At 46.3% G+C, this 19,089-nt stretch overlaps 1 protein-coding gene and 1 long non-coding RNA gene across 6 annotated transcripts in view; one reads left to right on the top strand and one right to left on the bottom strand.

Moving 5' to 3' along the window:
* Positions 1–2,001: 2,001 nt before the first annotated feature.
* On the bottom strand, positions 2,002–4,812 carry LOC308467183. Its single transcript, XR_013981146.1, has 2 exons — positions 4,499–4,812; positions 2,002–2,326 (listed from the first exon to the last, which is right to left on the bottom strand). It is a non-coding gene; the product is annotated as an uncharacterized lncRNA (long non-coding RNA).
* A 114-nt stretch (positions 4,813–4,926) lies between these two features.
* Positions 4,927–19,089, top strand: part of SLC5A5 (solute carrier family 5 member 5) — a 35,771-nt gene continuing 21,608 nt past the window's right edge. The window contains exons 1-3 of one of the 5 annotated variants that reach the window (XM_080988609.1): positions 4,927–5,464; positions 10,616–10,727; positions 15,073–15,146. Coding sequence is in view for 3 of the 5 variants with exons in the window: in XM_080988606.1 (XP_080844732.1) it covers positions 18,320–18,691 (372 nt within the window). In the remaining 2 variants the exon portion in view is untranslated. Of the gene's footprint in view, positions 5,465–10,615; positions 10,728–15,072; positions 15,147–15,823; positions 15,886–15,915; positions 18,692–19,089 lie in introns of those variants that run through there. The other 4 variants (XM_080988607.1, XM_080988610.1, XM_080988608.1 and 1 more) reach the window with 4 other exon arrangements.

The following is a 19,089-nucleotide window of genomic DNA, read 5'->3' as shown; positions in this document are numbered from 1 at the left end:
TACCCCAGAGGAAACCCTGCTCCCCCGTGACCATGGCTGTTGCATTCAGACGGTCCTGCTTGCCTGCTTCCTAGAAGAGGCATGTGGTTGAGGTGGGGATGCTGGATTCGGTGGGACCCATTTGGCCTGATCCGGGTGCTGCAGGCTCTCTCCTGGAATTCCTACAAATTGCTGTGCATGTGCCAAGGTGGAAGGAGAGAGGCCAGAGTTGCTCCATGGGAGACAAGGAGCGGCAGATGTTGAGCTTCTCCCCACCCTTCCTCCTTCTTCCAGTTTCCTGCTTTCCTGCTACGAGGGCCTCGACTGGGAAATCACCATCCATTCCTTGGAAGAATTTGCGATTACAGATTAGGCACCTGGGATTAGCTGGATCTGTTTTCTCCTTGCAATAACCATGTGAAAAAGGACAGCGAGAGAGAAAGGAGAGAGAGGTAGGGACATGCCCAGAGCCACCCTCTCAATATCCTGGCACAGGCAGCGATTTATCTCGAGGGAAGGCACCTGGATTTTACTCACCCAAAGGAGATTAACCCAGCAACCTATGAAACATCTCATTGTCTGGTGTGTCGCTGGACTCTGCTTTCCCTTGTCAGCTGCTTCCATTGTTTTCATTTCATTCTTAAATGTTGCAACCTGCCCTGGGAACCTGGGCATGCAATGAATACAAATAATACTGCTAATAATTTGTGCTCTGTATTTATCATTCTTGATTTATCTTTATTTATACTCTGCCTTTTTCTGAGGGTCTCCTGATGGTTCCCTCCATGCGAGAAGACAGGTTTCAAGGAATCAGGGCCTTCTCGGTGGTGGCACCCTCCCAGTAGAAGTCAAGGAAATAAATAACTACACAACTTTTAGAAGTCATTGAAGGCAGATCTGTATAAGCAAGTTTTCAATGTTTAGTATTTTATTTAATTTTTATAATTTTTTTATTAAGTTTTCAAAGATTTAACATATATCAACAAATAAGAAATTAATCTTTTTCCAACTTCCACCCCATTTCCCACAGTGATTTAATTTCTTCCCCTCTGCTGCGAACTTCCTTCTTGATACTGTAATCTCTAATTTCTTCTGTTGCTCTCATTTCTAATCCTGCCTGTGAGTTAATCAAACAGCAATATTTCCTTAAATAGTCTGAAAAGGGCTTCTATCCTTCCACAAAGCAATAATCATTTGGTTCTCCTGTTTTGGCTGTTAACTTTGCCAGTTCAGCATAGGCAACCACCACTGCCACCAACCAATCAATCTTTATTGCGGTCAAAGACCTGACAGTCAACAACAACCACCACCATTTTATTATTAGTACCCTGCCTATCTGACGGTTGTTCAAGCCACTCTAGGCAGCTTCCAACCTATATCAAAACGTAATGAAACAACCTTACTTATCCTCCATTCTTCTTTGGTGGGAACTTCTTCTTCCTTCCACTTTTGTGCCTAGACAATTTAATCATCTTTTTTGGAATTTCTGTCCCTTTAATCCCTAATTTTAGGGATTATTATGTTTTTCTATGTGCTGGAAACCCCCCAGAATGGCTGGGGCAACCCAGTCAGATGGGCAGATATAAGAAATAAGTTATTATTATTATTATTTTGCACCAGCTACAACTTCTGGACCAACCTCAAGGGCAGCCACACAGAGAGTGCATTGCAGTAGTCCAATAATAGAGGCTACCACCAGCGGCCAGTGTGCTTTAAAGGAAGATTGATGGGCACTGCAAACTTTAAATGACATGAAGAAACATCCCTAAGTCATCTGATGTGTTGCGATGAAACATTTTAAGTCTCATGTTTGGATCCTAGAACAATAGGCAGGTAGGATCCTAGAATGCAAGAACCTGATTGGCCTGCAGGAGCAGCCCAATCCGGCTCCAGAGGAAGCAGAATCAGTCAACCAGATGGGACCCATTGTGTAAATAATGTATATAAAGTCAGAGGTTTTTTGGGGGGAGGATGGATTCCTTCACTGTTTTACGAGCTGCAATAAAGAACATGAAATCACTATGCAACTCCGAGTATATTTCACTGGCGACGAAGGTGGGATCCCGCTGAGCTGTCTGCCGCGCACCGCACCACAGCCCACCACTGGCCACACTGCTGCATCGCACCGCACATCCAGGCTACAGCTCCAGAACCCAAGGACCCAGAATGGCAACAGACAACAGCTTCATGCCGTTCAGCCCAGCATCAGGAGACTGGGAAGGATACGCCACCCGCTTCCAGTTCCTCCTGGAGGCAAAGGACATCACCGAAGCAGCCAAGAAGAGGGCAACATTCTTCAGCGTCTGCGGAGAGGAAACGTTCGAGGTCGCCCGGGCCCTCCTCACACCTGAAAATATCACGACCGTTAATGGAGCAGCTGAAGGGGCACTTCTCGCAGCAAGCCTCGGTGGTAGTGTGTCACAACGCCTTCTACGCAAAGCAGCAGGCCCCTGGAGAAACCATAACCGGGTATGTGACCTCCCTCTGCCAGGCTGCCAGGCTCTGCAACTTCACAGAGCTGGACATGCTCCGCGACTGGCTCATGGGTGGCCTGAGGGACGAGAAGTTGCTCTTCCATGCCAAGAAGGACCTGACATTCCAGGTCGCCCTAGAGGAGGCCCTGGCAACCGAAGCCGCAGAGAGGTCTGCGCAAGGATTCCAGCCAAACTCATCGTCCCAGCCGAGGGCCCACCACGAAGACCTCACCGACTCATAATCCGACAGGGAGGACGTGCACTGAGTGCAGCAGCTTCCACAAGCCGCACGCCCACCACAACTGCCTCGGCCAGAAGAGGGGAACTGCACGACCTGTGGGGAGAACCACGAGCAGAGGACTTGCTGTTTCTGCAGTGCAGAATGCCGACAATGCAGAAAAGCGGGACACATCGCCCAGGTGTGCCTGGCCTGCCCGACGCCTCACATCTGATAGCCGACCTAAGAGTCCCAGGCCCCGCGGTCCGACAGAGCAACTTGACAGAGATCACGAACTGTCAGGTATAGCAGCTGCCCCATTCCAACGTGGAAAAAAATAACATTGAGGTACAGATATAGGAGGGACGCAGGTGGCAATGTGGGTTAAACCACAGAGCCTAGGACTTGCCAATCAGAAGGTCGGCGGTTTGAATCCCTGCGATGGGGAATTTCCGTGCGCTGCTCTGGTTCGCCAGAAGAGGCTTAGTCCTGCTGGCCACATGACCCGGAAGCTGTACGTCGGCTCCCTTGGCCAATAAAGTGAGATGAGCGCCACAACCCCAGAGTCGGCCATGACTGGACCTAATGGTCAGGGGTCCCTTTACCTTTACAGATATAGGGGGCCCTGTGCTGCATGGAGCTCAATACAGGCTCAACCCTGTGCATAATCTCAGCATGGGCATTAAAGAAGTTGTGTCCAAATGGTGGCCCCAAGCTCAGGCTGGCCCCATTCACCCTCCAGGACTTCCAAAATTTTAAGGTCCCCATGATGGGGGTGGGAACCTTCAATGTACAAGATTGAGGGTGTAAGTGGCGGTTAGACTTGATTGTGGTCAAGGGGCCCTAGGCCAGCTTACTGGGGTTGGTGTGGTTCAGGCCACTGGGGCTAGCCATCACTGGGGTGAACCACACCAGCTCCTATGTGGATGTGGACGCCATATGCAAAGCATTTCCGGAGGTTTTTGACGGAGCATTGGGATGATATACTGGCCCCCTGTTGGCCTACAACTAGATCCTGCTGAGTGACTGCTGAGACTCGTACTCCAAATGGCTGTCAAACAGTCTGTCAAACAGGACCCATTGTGTTAATAATGTATATAAAGCCAGAAGTTTTTTTTTGGGGGGGGGGATTCCTTCACTGTTTTACAAGCTGCAATAAAGAGCATGAAATCACTACACGATGCCAAGTATGTTTCATCTCCTCAAGCGACGTGCCGCACAGTTGCTGTATCTGGGCTTGGCTTGGAGAAATCAGGGTGCAAATAAAGGAACAAGCCCATGTGCAATTTGGCCCTGGATAAGATTAAAAAGGGGATTGGCTCAAAGGGTGAGCGGGACTAAAATCTGTGGCTGGCAGAGAGTTCTGTTCACAAGGAGGAAAAGGGTGCAAGAGGTGAGAGTCCTCTACCTTCTGAACATTTAAATTTGGATGGCAAGCCACCCTGGGACAGAAATGACGACAGGCTAGTTCATACCCTGGGACACGGGTGGCGCTGTGGTCTAAACCACAGAGCCTAGGGCTTGCTGATCAGAAGGTCGGCGCTTTGAATCCCTGCAATGACGGGGTGAGCTCCCGTGGCTCGGTCCCTGCTCCTGCCAACCTAGCAGTTCAAAAGCACGTCAAAGTGTAAAGAGATAAATAGGTAGCACTCCGGCAGGAAAGTAAATGGCATTTCTGTGCGCTGCTCTGGTTCGCCAGAAGCGGCTTAGTCCTGCTGGCCACATGACCCGGAAGGTGTACGCCGGCTCCCTTGGCCAGTAAAGCGAGATGAGCGCCGCAACCCCAGAGTCGGCCACAACTGGACCTAATGGTCAGGGGTCCCTTTACCTTTAGTTCATACGCTACAACATTTCTCTGATGAAAATAGGGACATCCTAAGGAAAAAGCGGGATCAAATTGGAAACTGGGACGGCTTCTGTAAATCCAGGACTGTCCCTGGAAATTAGGGACACTTGGAGGGTCTGCTGGTCATTGTCATGGAGGTGACAAATTTAATTCTTGCAGCCCCCTCTGACTCTCAGGTCCTCTCCAGATTCTCAGTTGCTGCTTACAGCTCTCCTTGGCAAGGCTCCATTAGAGAAACAGTGTCATGTGACCAAGACCCCTGCGAGCCGAAGCCGCAAGGCAGGCTGGGAAGGGCTGGGCCTAGTCAAGGTATCCAGGCCTGACTGCCAACTGGGGAGTCCCCCTGAGTCATGTGACTTGGCAGCCATCTTCTCACTCTGGCATGTGACTCATTCTCCTTCTAAGTGGCAGCCATTTTCTCTCTCTGTAAGATGTCAGTCGGAGTCAGTCGCCTCAGTTCTGAGCAGTGTGGACTCTCAGTCAGACTGTGTGGAAGCATGTTGTTTAGGAAGAAGTTGATTTTAACGCAGTAAAGCTCTTCTTCTCTAAAACTCCGCATTCTGAATTTGCGCTGCGCGTCAAACAAAGGGGTTCGTTTTTGCAGCCCAGCTCCCCAAGGGACTCCCCTCAGTCCATGATGGGTCAGAGAAGAATGGGTGGAGGCCGGAACCAGCAGAAGGAAAGCAAAGAAGACCTTTATTTTCCTGTTGCAACTGAGTCTCCTGCTCTTTTGCAAGGAGGTGACTGCGACCCCCAACAAAGGGACTTGGGCAATTGCCTCGCCCCTTAGCCAAAGACACCCAAACGCCTCACACAGAAATCTGCATCTGCAACAGAAATTCGAGAGTACGGCTTGCCTCCTGTCTGTCAAGATACCTGACGATGGCCGCTCATTCCATTACCTGGCCAGTCTTTTGAGACGGCAAATACCTTAGTTCTGGAATTCAGGTAACAGACCTCCTCTATTCATACACAAAATGTGTCCTTAAGACAAGATTTGAAGGATTTGTCTAATGGGAAAGCTTTCTAATGAAGGAGGAGAGGACAGGTTAAGATACCCTAAAAACCTGTGTAGTCACCCCCCCAAACCAGGCCTCAAGCCTCAAAACTTTTTTTCTTCAGTTTAAATCCCCAATAATCTCTCTTCCCACCCGAAGGCAAAGCCTGAAAAGGCTGCACTACAACATATTTCCTTCTGCACAGGAAATATTTGGAGTTATTAGTACAGCAAACCCTCCAGTGCTCCTATTTTCCAGGGACAGACCCAGAAGCCATTTTGGTTTCTGATTTGATTCCAGAAAGTCCTGTTTTTCCTTAGGATGTCCCTATTTTCATTGGAAAAATGTTGGAGGGTCTGGAGTTATCCAGCACCGAGACATCTAAAGGTAACGCTGTATAGAGAGGTGTTTAAAAAATAATAATCATGTTTCATTATTATTATTAAGTTTTACATTGCAAATTTAAATTCAAACACTAAACATTAACATCATCATTTAGGATTCTCTGAATCCTTTGACTCCCCTCCGCCCTTCCATGGTTACCATTATCAATATTTTTTCAACAACTTCACTTATTTTCTCTATTTAAAAAATAATAATAATCCATTCTTTCCCTTAGTTTTTTAACACAATACAAGTGTTACTCAAATCCTGCCAAAGTTTTTAGTTGTTTACAGTGTTCTCTTAAATACATTATAATTTTTTCCCATTCCTTAAAGTTCTTCTCTTCCTGGTTTCTGATTCTCCCGGTCATTCTCGCCATTTCGGCATAATCCATCATCTTCATCAACCATTCGTCTCTGGTCAGGACTTTATCTTTCCAACTCTGGGCCAGTAGCATCTGCGCTGCTGTCGTTGTGTACATAAATAGTCGTTATAAGATAAAGCTTTCCACAAGGGCCAACACTGATGCGGAAATCCAGCATCTCCTGAGCTCTGCGACTGTGGCTTTCTCCCGACTGAAGTGCAGAGTATTTGAGGACTGGGACATTTGCAGGGAAACCAAAATGCTTGTTTACAAAGCTATTGTACTACCAACCTTACTGTATGCTTGTAAAACATGGACCACTTATAAACGCCATCTCCAACTCTTCGAAAGATCCCATCAACAGTGTCTCTGAAAAATTGTACACATCACTTGGGAAGACAGGTGAACTAATATCAGTGTACTAGAAGAAGCAAAGATCATCAGTGCTGAAGCAATGATTCTTCAACATCAACTTTGTTGGACTGGTCATGTTGTGCGGATGCCTGATGATCGTCTTCCAAAGCAAATACTCTATTCCGAACTTACAAATGGAAAGTGTAATGCTGGTGGTCAACAAAAGAGGTTTAAAGACTCATGGCAAATCTTAAAAAAAAGTAGTATAAACACCAACAATTGGGAAACTCTGACCTGTGAGTGCTCCAATTGGAGAATAGCCTTTCCCAAAGGTTTCCTTGGCTTTGAAGACACTCAAACTCAGGACGAAAGGGAGAAACAGACTAAGAGGGAGGCATGCTTGGCAAACACTCACCGGGATCAACTCCTGCCTGGAAACCAATGTCCCCACTGTGGAAGGACGTGTGGATCCAGAATTGGCCTCCACAGTAACTTACGAACTCACTTTTAAAACCGTGTTTATGGAAGACAATGTTACTCGGCTATGAGTGATCAAAAAGAAAGGAATAAAAAAAGAGTCGTTTCTGCTCCTTTGGTATCTCTGGTTTTTTTACAAACATCATTTTAAACATTTTTTCAACTCATTATATATCATTTCCCAGAAGGCTTTTGTTATCTTGTACGTCCACCACATATGGTAGAATGTGCCTTCCTTCTCCTTACATTTCCAACATAAATTTGAAGCAATTCTATACATCTTTGCTAATTTTATAGGTGTTAAGTACCACTGGTACATTATTTTCATATACCAATTCTCCTTCAACGCACATTCTCCTTCATTATGTTTTTTATATATGTTGGAAGTTGCCCAGAGTGGCTGGGGAACTCAGTCAGATGGGTGGGGTGTAAATAGTAAAATTATCATTATGGAATGGGACATCCCTATTTTCAACAGAGGAATGTTGGAGGGTCTGGGAGTTGCGAATACAGCTTCTGCATGCTAAAATAAAGCGTGATTTCCTCAGAGAATATTTCATAAATTCTGAAAGGCGAAGGATTGGTTTCCTGCAGATTTTGTGCCTGTTGTGTTTGTGCACCCTCATTTTCTTTATAGCAGCTCCCTCCTGGCCTCTCCTTGCATGTGCCTCCAATTTATCGCCTTGGCTCTGTGCCCCCGCCTCTAGTGGGTGTCATAAGTTCTTTGGGTGTCAGAGGCACCTGGGTGTTTGCATCGCCCAGGGGGAAAAATAGGTGTCAAATTTTTTCAGGTGGCACCTTCCCATGTTGACTCTGAACCACGGACCAGGAAGAAGGCAGCTGCATTGTTTGATTTCATCTGTTTGCAAAAGGTGTTTTCCTTTCATTAGAAAAGGAATCGAAAACAAAACTGGCAACCTAGTAATGCAATTATGCAAATCTACGGCGAGGCTGCATTGGGATGTATGCTGTGGTCAGTTTTGGTCGCCTCCTCTGGAAAAGGATATTCAGGATTTGGAAAAAGTTTTGGAAAAGAGCAACCCAAATGATCCAGGGATTGGAGCAACTCCCCTATGAAGAAAGGTTAAGATTAAAAAATAAATAAAGTAATTAACATCAAAGAATTTTTCTGTACGGTCAAGTTAATTGTTTTTATTACCCTCTCCATACCCTCCAACATTTCTCTGATGAAACAGGGATGTCTTTAATAACAACAACAACAATACTACCCACCCATCTGCCTGAGTTCCCCTAGCCATCCTGGGTGGTTTCCAACATATATAAGAGAATAACAACAACAACAATAATTTATTATTTATACCCTGCCCACCTGGCTGGGTTTCCCCAGCCACTCTGGGCAGCTCCCAACCGAATTAAGAAACTTCTCTATACAGGGCTGCCTTCAGATATCTTCTAAAGGTTGTATAGTTATTTACCTCCTTGGCTTGGGGGTCACATAACTCCATAACCTCCAACATTTCTCTGATGAAAATAGGGACGTCCAATGGGAAAGTAGGATCAAATCAGAAACCGGGATGGCTTCTGTAAATCCAGGACTGTCCCTGGAAAATAGAGACACTTGGGGGGTCTTCCTCCCCCCCAAAATTACCAGTGTGGGACATTGTAAGAGCAGATCACACAGATTCTTGCAGAATTCCTCTAAGAGCTTTGAAAACAAAACAATTGGGGGCTGATTCCAACATATTTGCTTCTAGGCAGCCAAGAGAATGCAAGAAAAATGATACCCATATCTCTTGATATGGGCTTGAGCTCAAACAAAGGACTTTCACATATTTGCTCAAGGAAACTTCTTCCACTAGCCCAATGGAAGTTTTTTTCTTTTTAAAAAGAAAAATTGACCGTTGACGACCATGCCACACAAACCAAGACATCCCTTGGTTTCAAAATCAATTGGCAGGAGTGGCTGCAGTTTAAGGAAACTTAGGTCTAGGTCCCCCATGGGCTTATGAAACCAGTTTTGCATTTCTGTGGCTCCTGATTGCAATGAGATGGGATTGAAATCACAGGGTTGCGGGTTTGAACCCCACCTTGGGCAAAGAAATCCTGCATTGCAGGGGGATGGACTAGATGACCCCTGGTGTCCTTGTCAGCTGCATGATTCTATGTCTATGTCTGAAGCACAACAAAAACCACCCAGGAAGCTTCAGAAAAGGGGGGTCAGAACCGGGATGTACATGCCCCAAGAATGCGAAATCACACGTTTCCCATTGTATAAAAACATAATATTGCTTTAAAAATAATTGGTGCAGCACTCGCAGTTCAGAGTTCGTGCCCTAGCATGCCCTGCTCTCTCTTGCTTGACTTAGCGGGATCTCTGCCTTTTGGCCCTGCTGACCCAGTTTGGTTTGACCCAGATTCAGTGGGGCTCTTACATCACTGAATCTGGGGATGTTTGTTCGTGCCGGATCCGCTTTGCCCCTGGGCAGAGGAGAGAGGGTGATGTTGCATCTGTCTTCAGCTTTTTGACAGGCTCCCCAATCTGCAGATTACAAATTGCAAAAGCCGGAAACCCGACAGGTCTCTGCCCCCAGGGAGCCTACAGTGTGATGCAATTGCTGGGAGGAAGCAAGGTGGCGACGAAGAGGCAGGACTTGGGAGCAAGAGGGCTGAGCGCCCAGCTGAAGCATCATGGGATTTGGGAGTTGTAGTGCAGGGCTGAGTTTGTGAAGAGGTAATCCTGGAGGATAATAATAATAATATCCCTCCCATCTGATTGGGGAGTAGGGAAGCTGCCTTACGCAGAGCCACACCATTGGCAGATTGGTGGCTGTGGAGAGAGCTGGATTCATAGAATCGTAGAAGTGGAAAGGAACCTGAGGATCATCTAGTCCAACCCCCTGCAAGGCAGGAATCGAACCTGCAACCTTGGCATTATCAGCACCACGCTCTCACCAACTGAGCTATCCAGGCTTTGAGATGCCATGTCCTTTGCTAATCTTTTTCCTATGCAGGTAACGAAAGGTCTCTGGCTTGGAACGCCCAAGCCCCTCACACCACCTCCTTGGCATCAGGTCACTATGCCCTTGATCGCTTCTCATCTCCTGCCGGGGCGCACCTCGGCTTTCCATGCAAAACAATCAGATCTTTCTCCCAGCGTCTGCAGGCAGGGGCAAAGTTTTGGGCACAGCAAACTCCCCTCCCTGCCTTCATGCCTCTTTTTCTCTTTTCGGACTGGAGATATTAAAAGCTATTGAAAGAGGGTGCCAACAGACGGGTGCAAAGCCCTTTGCTCACAGAGCATCCCAGAATGGGTGGTAATTTGCCCACCACCACTAAAATGAAAATTTAAAAATCTTCTTCTTCTTCTTCTTCTTCTTCTTCTTCTTCTTCGTCTCCTCCCCCCCCCCCCGAGGGTCATCTAGCCCAACCCCCTGCAATGCAAAGGTCGTTTCAGAACATGGAAAAGAATAAACTGTTGGAATCTACGATGGCCATGATATGCATGAAAAGAAAATCAGCTAGCTATGGCAATTGTGATTAATCTTTGAATTGTTTTTGTAGATGGATGAAAGAGGATATTGCAAGACATTTAGTGAAGAGGAAGATTTGTCAAAGCCAGCTTGTCAACATCCTTCTTAAATTGTGGAACCCAGAAATGGACACAGTATTCCAGGTGGGGGCTGACCAAGGCAGAATAGAGCGGCACTATGACTTCCCTTGATCTGGACACTAGAATTCTGTGGATGCAGCCTAGAATAGCATTAGCATTTTTTGGTGCTGCATCAGACTGTTGACTCATGTCAAGTTTGCGGTCTACTAAGATCCCGAGATCCTTTTCACATGTAATGTTAGTAAGCCAGGTGTCCCCATCCTATATTGATGCATCTGGTTCTCCCTGCCTAAGTGCAGAACTGTACATTTGTCCCCATTGAAACATACCCTCCAAGATTTCTCCAGTGGAAATTGGGACGTCCTATTCCATAAGAATAATAAAAAAGTATTATTTATACCCCACCCATCTGACTGGGATGCAGCAGCCACTCTGGGTGGCTTCCAGCATACATAAAAACATAATAAAATATTGAAAAATTTCCCTATCCAGGACTGCCTTCTGGTGTCTTCTATAGGTTACTCATCTCCTTGGCTTGGGGGCTGCAGAACCCCATACCCTCCAACATTTCTCCAATGAAAATAGGGACACCATAAGGAAAAGCGGGACATTCCAGGATCAAATCAGAAACCGGGACAGCTCCTTTTGGGGTTGGACTAGATGACCATTGGGGGCCCATACAACTCTACAATGATTTGATTTTGTAAATCTGGGACTGTCCTGGAAAACAGGGCCACTTGGAGGGACAGCTGAAATTCATTTTGTTAGTTTTGGCCCAGTTCTCCAATCTGTTATGGCCATAGAATCATAGACTGGTATTTGGCCACTGGGCTAGATCACAGAATCATGGAAGAGTTGGGAGGGACCCCGAGGGTCATCTAGTCCAACCCTCTGCAATGCAGAAATCTTTTACCCAATGTGGGGCTCGAACCCACAACCCTGAGATTAAGAGTCTCCTGCTCTACTGACTGAGCTGTCCAGGCCCTTTGGGTCTCATCCAGCAGCCAGGCACTTCTTGGGTTCTTCTGCTTCTTTATCATAGCAAAAGCTCAAGCAATGAAAGACGTCCACCATAAGGAATGCGGGGTTCTCAGTCTGCCCCGCTGCCTCTGACACCCTGATTTTTCTTGCAAGGTTAAAAGTATTTCCTTGTGATGCAGACACACCCTGCATGTAAGGCCCCCCCGTGGCTTTCCCACCCACCCAGCCTGGATTATGGATTATGCAAGTGCTATTGATCTTGGCACCTGGGGAACAAAGGTGCACAGAGTGATGCAGCAGAAAGGAGGGAGATGCGTTTATTCTCTAGGGTGTGGAAGGGAAAGATGATTAAGAGACGGGAAACTCTCAGGGAGAAGGAGGAAATGTTTCTTCATGGCGACTGAGGGAAAATGAAAAGAACATTTAGTACAGAGGTCGTCCATGAGCCCTAGGCATGACGCGTCAACATTTGCTTTCTCATGAGGACTAGCGACATGGGGATTAAAAAAAGAGAGAGAACATTTACTTCGGTAGACAGAGGAAAGTCCGCAGACCCTGATCAATGACTCAGCGACATTTGCTTTCTCATGAGGACTAGCGTCAGGATGTGGTTCATTACATCATGGCCATAAGTTATATCAGACCAAAGGCCTTTCTAGTAAATGATGCTCAATTTCGTATGTGGCTGCCGAGACCATATAACACCGGTCCTGAAAGACCTTCTCAGTACACCCTGTGGAAAGCCCTCCCGTCAGATGTCAAGGAGATAAACAACTATCTGACTTTTAGAAGACATCTGAAGGCAGCCCTGTTTAGGGAAGCTTTTAATGTCTGATGTTTTATCACTATCATCATCATCATCATCATCATATGCGGAAGGACAAGCCTGTCAGTTTCAAGGACTCTCAGTTCCACGTTTTCCCAATCCTCCATTTTGTTTGCCAGATTTTTGGGAAATGTTTGCTCCATTTTTTTAAAGTCCTTGTGAAAATCCTTCAAAATTCCAGCCTGCCTTTCTCCTAATAATCACCTTCCTGCAAGCCCATATGCAATGCATTCCTGTATGTTATTTTTGCAGATACCTACCTGCATTTTTAAATGCACATTTCCCCCTAACATTTCTTTGGCTGCAGAGATGCATTGCAAAAATTCGGAGAGGCACAATTTTTTTCCTGAAGGATAGAGAAGTTTTGGTTCGCGTGTTGTTTTGGAGAGGGCCACGAATCCCGACTTCTTCTCCATCCTCCACATCCTCTGCTCCACCAGGCTGATGCTCTTCCTTCAGATTCTACCTGCAGGGTGGGAGAGATCCTGCCATTCAAGCCCTTCCCCAAGTGCCCCATGAAACCAGCATCCTTCCTTCGCCACCTGCTGTTCCTGAACGGGAAAAGCAGGCTGCTCAAAGGGCAGGTTGCGCATGGCATCATGGAATCATAGAACTGTAGAGTTGGAAAGGACCCCAGGGGCCATCTAGTCCAACCTCCTTGCAATCCTGGAACCTCCCTCTGCTTAAAAACCTCCCAGAAGGAGAGTCCGCCACCTTCCACCCATGGTCGAACAGCTCTTTCTGTCAGAAAGTTCTTCCTGATGTTGAGTTTAAAACTCTTCTCTTGTCACTTGAAGCCATGGGTTCGAGTCCTACCTTCCAGAGCAGGAGAAAACCATCTTCCCTGTGACAGCCCTTGAGCTATTGGAAGATGGCTCTCCTCTCTCCTCTCAGTCTCCTCTTTCGCAGGCTAAACATCCCCAGCTGCTGCAACTGTTCTTGGACACATAATAATTGTGAGCATTCATTCTATCACATGCGGCTGCTTGGACTGAGTTTTTGTCTCTCTGTGTGATGAAGGTTGTTGGGTCAAGCTAGCCATTCTGTCAGGGGGCTTAGGCTGTTGTCTTTTGGGGCTGTATATATAATAAAGGAGCCACAACAGGGTGACGCCATCCTCTTTCATTTGTGCTGATTTCAGTTTGTTGGTTAGCTTTTCCAGCAGGGCTGTTTCTGATTTCTGTTTGCTTGTTAGAGTATAAAGAAAAAAGGCACAAAAATATCTTTTCCCCACCCCAAACGAAAACTTGAATCTAAATATCTTATCAAAGGAAAAGAGGGAAGAAAAAGAGTAAGAAAGAGGGAAGAGAAAGAAAGAAAGAAAGAAAGAAAGGGTAAAAAGGAATGCCAAGGTTGCAGGTTCGATTCCTGTAAGGGACAGCTGCCTATTCCTGCATTGCAGGGGGTTGGACTGGATGACCCTCAGGGTCCCTTCCTACTTAGATTCTGTGGATTATGTCCCCCTCTAGTAGGGTTGTTTCTCATACAGTCTTGTACCAGTGGCCCATGTTCACTCCTGACAGGTCTCTCCAATGTCTAGTTATGACACTCCTATCTGCAAGTAGCTTATGTTTTTTTTGTAATGTTAGTGTGCATTGTCATCTTGAAAAATTTTTAGTAGGGCCGGTTCTGGAGAGGCTCCTAATACATGCTTAGTTATTTTGCAGATTTCTCCTCAGAATGAGGTTCAAAAGCATTGGATTTCTGAGCTGAGGCATCCAGAACTACACACAATATTCCTTACTCTCCATATACTCATTGTATGGAAATTGACATGGATGAATTGGAATAATAATAATAATAATAATAATAATAATAATTTTATTTATACCCCGCCCTTCCCGGTTCTGAAAACCGGGCTCAGGGTGGCTAACAACAAATTTAAACCACTTAATTGATGCAACAAAAAACAGCATAAAATACAGTATAAAATGTGAATAACAATAAATGCAGAATTCAAAAATCAGTTTAGGGGGGAAATCCATCAAATAAACATTAGATGTTTATTTAGCCAGGGCTAGCTGGCTAAATTGGTCCTATTTGGGCCAGTGAGGAGACCAGGGGAGAATTAGCTGTGGGGTCTCAGAGCGGGTAATGTTCATAAAAAGGGGAGAGGGAGGGAAGGAAGGGGAATAAAAGATCAGGCTAAGTTCAAATTGAAAGCCAGGCGGAATAGCTCTGACTTGCAGGCCCTGCGGAAGGAGGTTAAATCCTGCAGGGCCCTGGTCTCATGGGACAGAGCATTCCTCCAGGTCAGAGCCACCACTGAGAAGGCCCTGGCTTTGGTGGAGGATAGTCTGACTTCCTTAGGGCCCGGGACCTCTAACCTAGGATTATTCATGGACCTTAAGGTCCTCTGTGGGGCAGACCAGGAGAGGCAGTCCCGTAAATACGAGGGCCCTATTCCTTCATCAATGGCTCAACAACATGACAATATTGGCAGCGTATGAATGGACTTCTTATAGAGGCAGACTTCCTTTGGATAAATACCATGATATTGGGAATGAGTTCTACACAGAATATATTAGGTTACTGACAATTATTGCAGAGGTTGGCTGGCCATCTTTCCTGGAAGTTTGAGCTGAGATTCCTGTATTGCAGGGGTTGGACTGGATGACTCTCGGGGTCCCTTTCAGCTGTACAGATAATAAGAATATATACACCTGCATATTCAGGTATGTTAATGTAACAGCCTTTTTTCTTTTCTTTTCCAATCTCATTGTTTAAAAAAGCTCTCAAGTGACCTGGTCCCTTCCAGTGATTATAAGTGATAAGTGTGCCAAATCCCATGCATGCAACTTGACCGCGTGGGCCTTGCAGCAATTGGGGAATTTTCCAGCCCGTGTCTATGATGACACATTTCTCTCCACAAACTTTCTGTTTTGTTTTGTTTGGGCTGTTTGAGTAAGGAAGGGATTTCGAAGAGAGGCAGGCACACAATTCAGCAGCTGCGGGCAAGACGTCATGTGAGAGTAGGGCTGGCATATTTCAAAATATGAAAATCCAGACAAAAAGTTGGCAAAGTTGTTGTTGAGCAACCCTAGACTTACTGTTCTTACTGATTTTGGGCCTTTTTGCAGGTTATTCAGGTGGCAGGGAGTGAAAGGGCAGGTGCTGGGAGAGCAACAGCCAGTAGCCACCAAGGGACCCCCAAGGGTCACCTAGCTGAACTCTCTGCAAGGAAGGGATGTGTTTGCATTTTTTTTTTAAATAGAGTACAATATTTATTTGCAGGTGACTGGGTCCTTTCTGACAGATGCAAGAAGGCTTGCAGTGCGTGCAGAGGGAAAAGAGAAATTTCCTGGTTGCACAATAACACAACCCAGAGTTGTGGGGCTTTTTTCTCTTGCAGGTTATGCGGGTATGGGGAGTGCAGAGAGCTGGCCTTCTTCTAAACTCCCTCATTTCCTGAAGGTGTGTGTGCCTAAGAGATGCCAGTGGGCTGGCAGGCGATGGGTGATAGGAGATCTGAAGGGCTGCCCCATGGGAGATGCCCCATGGAAATGCCCCTAAGGAACCATAAGGAATCAAGATAGACTGCCTCTGGTGCTGGAGGTTTCATAAAGGCACAAGCCTCTAGGATCAGGCCAATGGGGGCCCATCTGGCCCACAAGCAGGATTCAAACACGAGACCAGCCTCTGATAGACCTCTCCTCCATGAATTTATTGGATCCTCTGCTGAAGCCGTCAGGGTTGGTGGAATGTGTTCATAATCCCCCCCACAGACTATTTGTTTATTGGTCAGTGACTTTCTCAATGTTTTGCGACATCATTTCACTTGAGGCAGATCTAAACCATACATTTGAAGTTCATACATCATTACCATGGGAACTGCAGTTTTCCCTCTCACAGAGCTGCAATGCCCAGCTTGCTTAACACACTACAGTTCCCAGGATTCGAGAATCCTGTGCTTTAAATATCCCTGCATTGCAGGGGGTTGGACTTGGTGACCCTTTGAGATCCCTTCCGTTGACAAACGCCAGCTCCCTCAGTCTGAAAGGTGAGATGAGTGCCGCACCCCCATACTTGAATTTGCCTGGACTTAACTATCTAGGGGTCCTTTACCTTACAATTCTATGATTTTATGAAATTTGCTTTCAATGTTAGGTGTTAGTTAGGACACTTCTCCCTAACAAACTCATCTTTCTCTATTCTGCGAATTTCATTTGCAAATAGGTAGCTCTGCTTTCAAATGCCGGAAAAATTAAAATTCTACCCCATACCTGCAACTGAGCAGCTTTGCTTGTTGCTTCTATAGGATATTTTGTGTTTTTATATATGCTGCAAGCCACCCAGAGTGGCTGGGGAAATCCACCCAGATGGGTGGAATATAAATTTAAAAAGAAAGGAAATAGCCAGTGTTCAGCCCCTGTAAACAGCGTCTGAGTGGAAATCACTGACTGTCTGAGAAAAGAGCTCAAAAACTCTTTTTGTGTCCGGATTTTCACTTTTTGAAATATGGCCGTCATGGATGCTTGACAGATGTCAAGGTTGGAAGGACCCCCGGGGGGTCATCTAGTCCAGCCCTCTTGCAAGGCAGGAATCTCAGCTCAAGCACCCTTGACGGACCCAACCTTTGCTTAAAAACCTCTCGGCAAGCATTTCATTTTCCAATATTCTGATCATTTCTACTTTTAGATAAGTATTTTCATTTGTTTCCTTGATTTAGGGGTGGCCAGCTGCCCCCTGCCTACGCCCATGACCTTGCCCTCTGGAAGACTTCCTCTTGCAGAAACCCCAGGTTATTTTTGCGCCTGGGCTTCCTGATCTCAGGGCTGAAAGGGCGCAGAGAAAAAGAGAGAGGGGGGAGAAAGAGAGGGAACCTGGAGCCAGAATTGCACGTGCCCGGGTCCTTCTTTCCACCAAACAGATCACCTTTGATAAAGAAGAAAGGGATTGGGGGGGCGGGAAAGGGTGACGCCTCCCTCTCTCATCGCCGGCTTCATAAAAGTCCTCGCAGGTGGCTGCAGGGAAGCTCTGCAAACAGCTGATCTCGCCTTTGCAACCCGGGCAATTCCTCTCTTGGCTTCCCCTTTTGCTTCTTCTAAGCCGAATTTCTCTTTTTCCTCTCACCTCGGGATCTCAGCCTCTTCGCTGAACCTCACAGGACAAATCGCTCGCTTTCTCCCTTTTTATCCACCTGGCTCCTTTGCTCGTCTATTCATTCATTTCCTTTTGAACTGTTGCTATCACCTAAACCAGATTTTCGTTTTTTCAAGAGACAGTGGCAGAGAGGATAGAGTAGACTCTATAATTGCAAGATATAGGTTATCTTCTTATTCGATTCCTACTTTACAGACACCAATTCTGGTGGGGCTGTGTGTGGGGGTGTGGGGGTGTCTTTGCTGACTTTTTATCCCTGAGAGATTTTGGGTGGGTTTTATTTTCCTGGCTTGATTCCTTTGCCCTTCCTTGGGTGGGGGGCCCTCCTTCTGCTTTCCACACTTTTTTTGTTTCTGTTTAAATAAAACCTTTGCTCCTTTCTTCCTCGCCTGCAAACTTTTTGCTATTCCAATGTATCACATCTTGTGGTTAAGTTGTTTGCTATCCAGTCACCTCCAAATCTTGTAAATAGTAATTTGTGGAGACTTCTCTCTCTCTCTCTCTCTCTCTCTCTCTCTCTCTCTCTCTCTCTCTCCATCCCACCCCCCCTCTCTTTCACCCCACTTCCTGTACTGAGCAGACTTGGACCTTTACTCCCTTCTCCCCAAGGACTGAAGCTCATTTCTCTTCCCTCTGCTGTTGTCCTTCCAACCCTCCAAGTCCTCCTCCTTTTTCTTTCTCTGCTGGACCCACCAAGGGTTGACCTCTCCATCTGCTGTGGTGCTGGTCCTCTCAGCTGCCCAATATGGCGCTAGGAGGTGGTTTAGAGGTCTTTCGAGCAGAGATGCTCACCTTCAGTTTATGGGATTATGGGGTCTTTGCCTTGATGCTCCTCATCTCCACCAGCATCGGCCTCTTCTATGCCCTCTCCAAAGGAGGCCAGAAGACTTCTGAGGACTTCTTCACAGGCGGACGGCAGATGTCGGCTATCCCTGTGGGGCTCTCCCTGTCCGCCAGCTTCATGTCGGCCATCCAGGTTCTGGGGGTCCCGGCCGAGGCATATCGCTATGGGGTGAAGTTCCTGTGGATGTGCTTGGGGCAGCTGCTGAACACACTCCTGACCGCTTACCTCTTCCTGCCGGTCTTCTACCGCCTCGGCCTCACCAGCACCTACGAGGTGAGCTCATTGCTTGGTTTGCTTTATTGCAATTCTTTTAAAAAATGTATTTATCAGTTTTTTAGTTTTACAATTTTTTGGCAGCAAATCACAGTGCATAAAATACCATGAAGCATACAAAACCATGTAAAAGGATCAAACATGTCATGCATTTTAGTTATCCTTTCCCACTGCATGTTTCAATCAATCCGTGTTCTTTTCTTTTTCAATCTTCTCTGTTAGGTTTACACTGCTGAATTTACTCTAAACCTACTAACGTCTTAATCCGTTCAAAATAATTTTTTTAGATATTCCAGAAAACTTTTCCAAACTTGCTTAAAGACTCTTTCTTCCTGATCTCTTGATTGCTTCGTTGCATTTCTGTCCCAAGATAAATTGACGCACATGGTGGTTCTTCC

This window comes from Podarcis pityusensis (genome assembly GCF_964106645.2).
Source record: "Podarcis pityusensis genome assembly, chromosome: 18".
Taxonomy (NCBI): domain Eukaryota; kingdom Metazoa; phylum Chordata; class Lepidosauria; order Squamata; family Lacertidae; genus Podarcis; species Podarcis pityusensis.
This window is presented reverse-complemented; position numbering and strand designations above follow the sequence as displayed.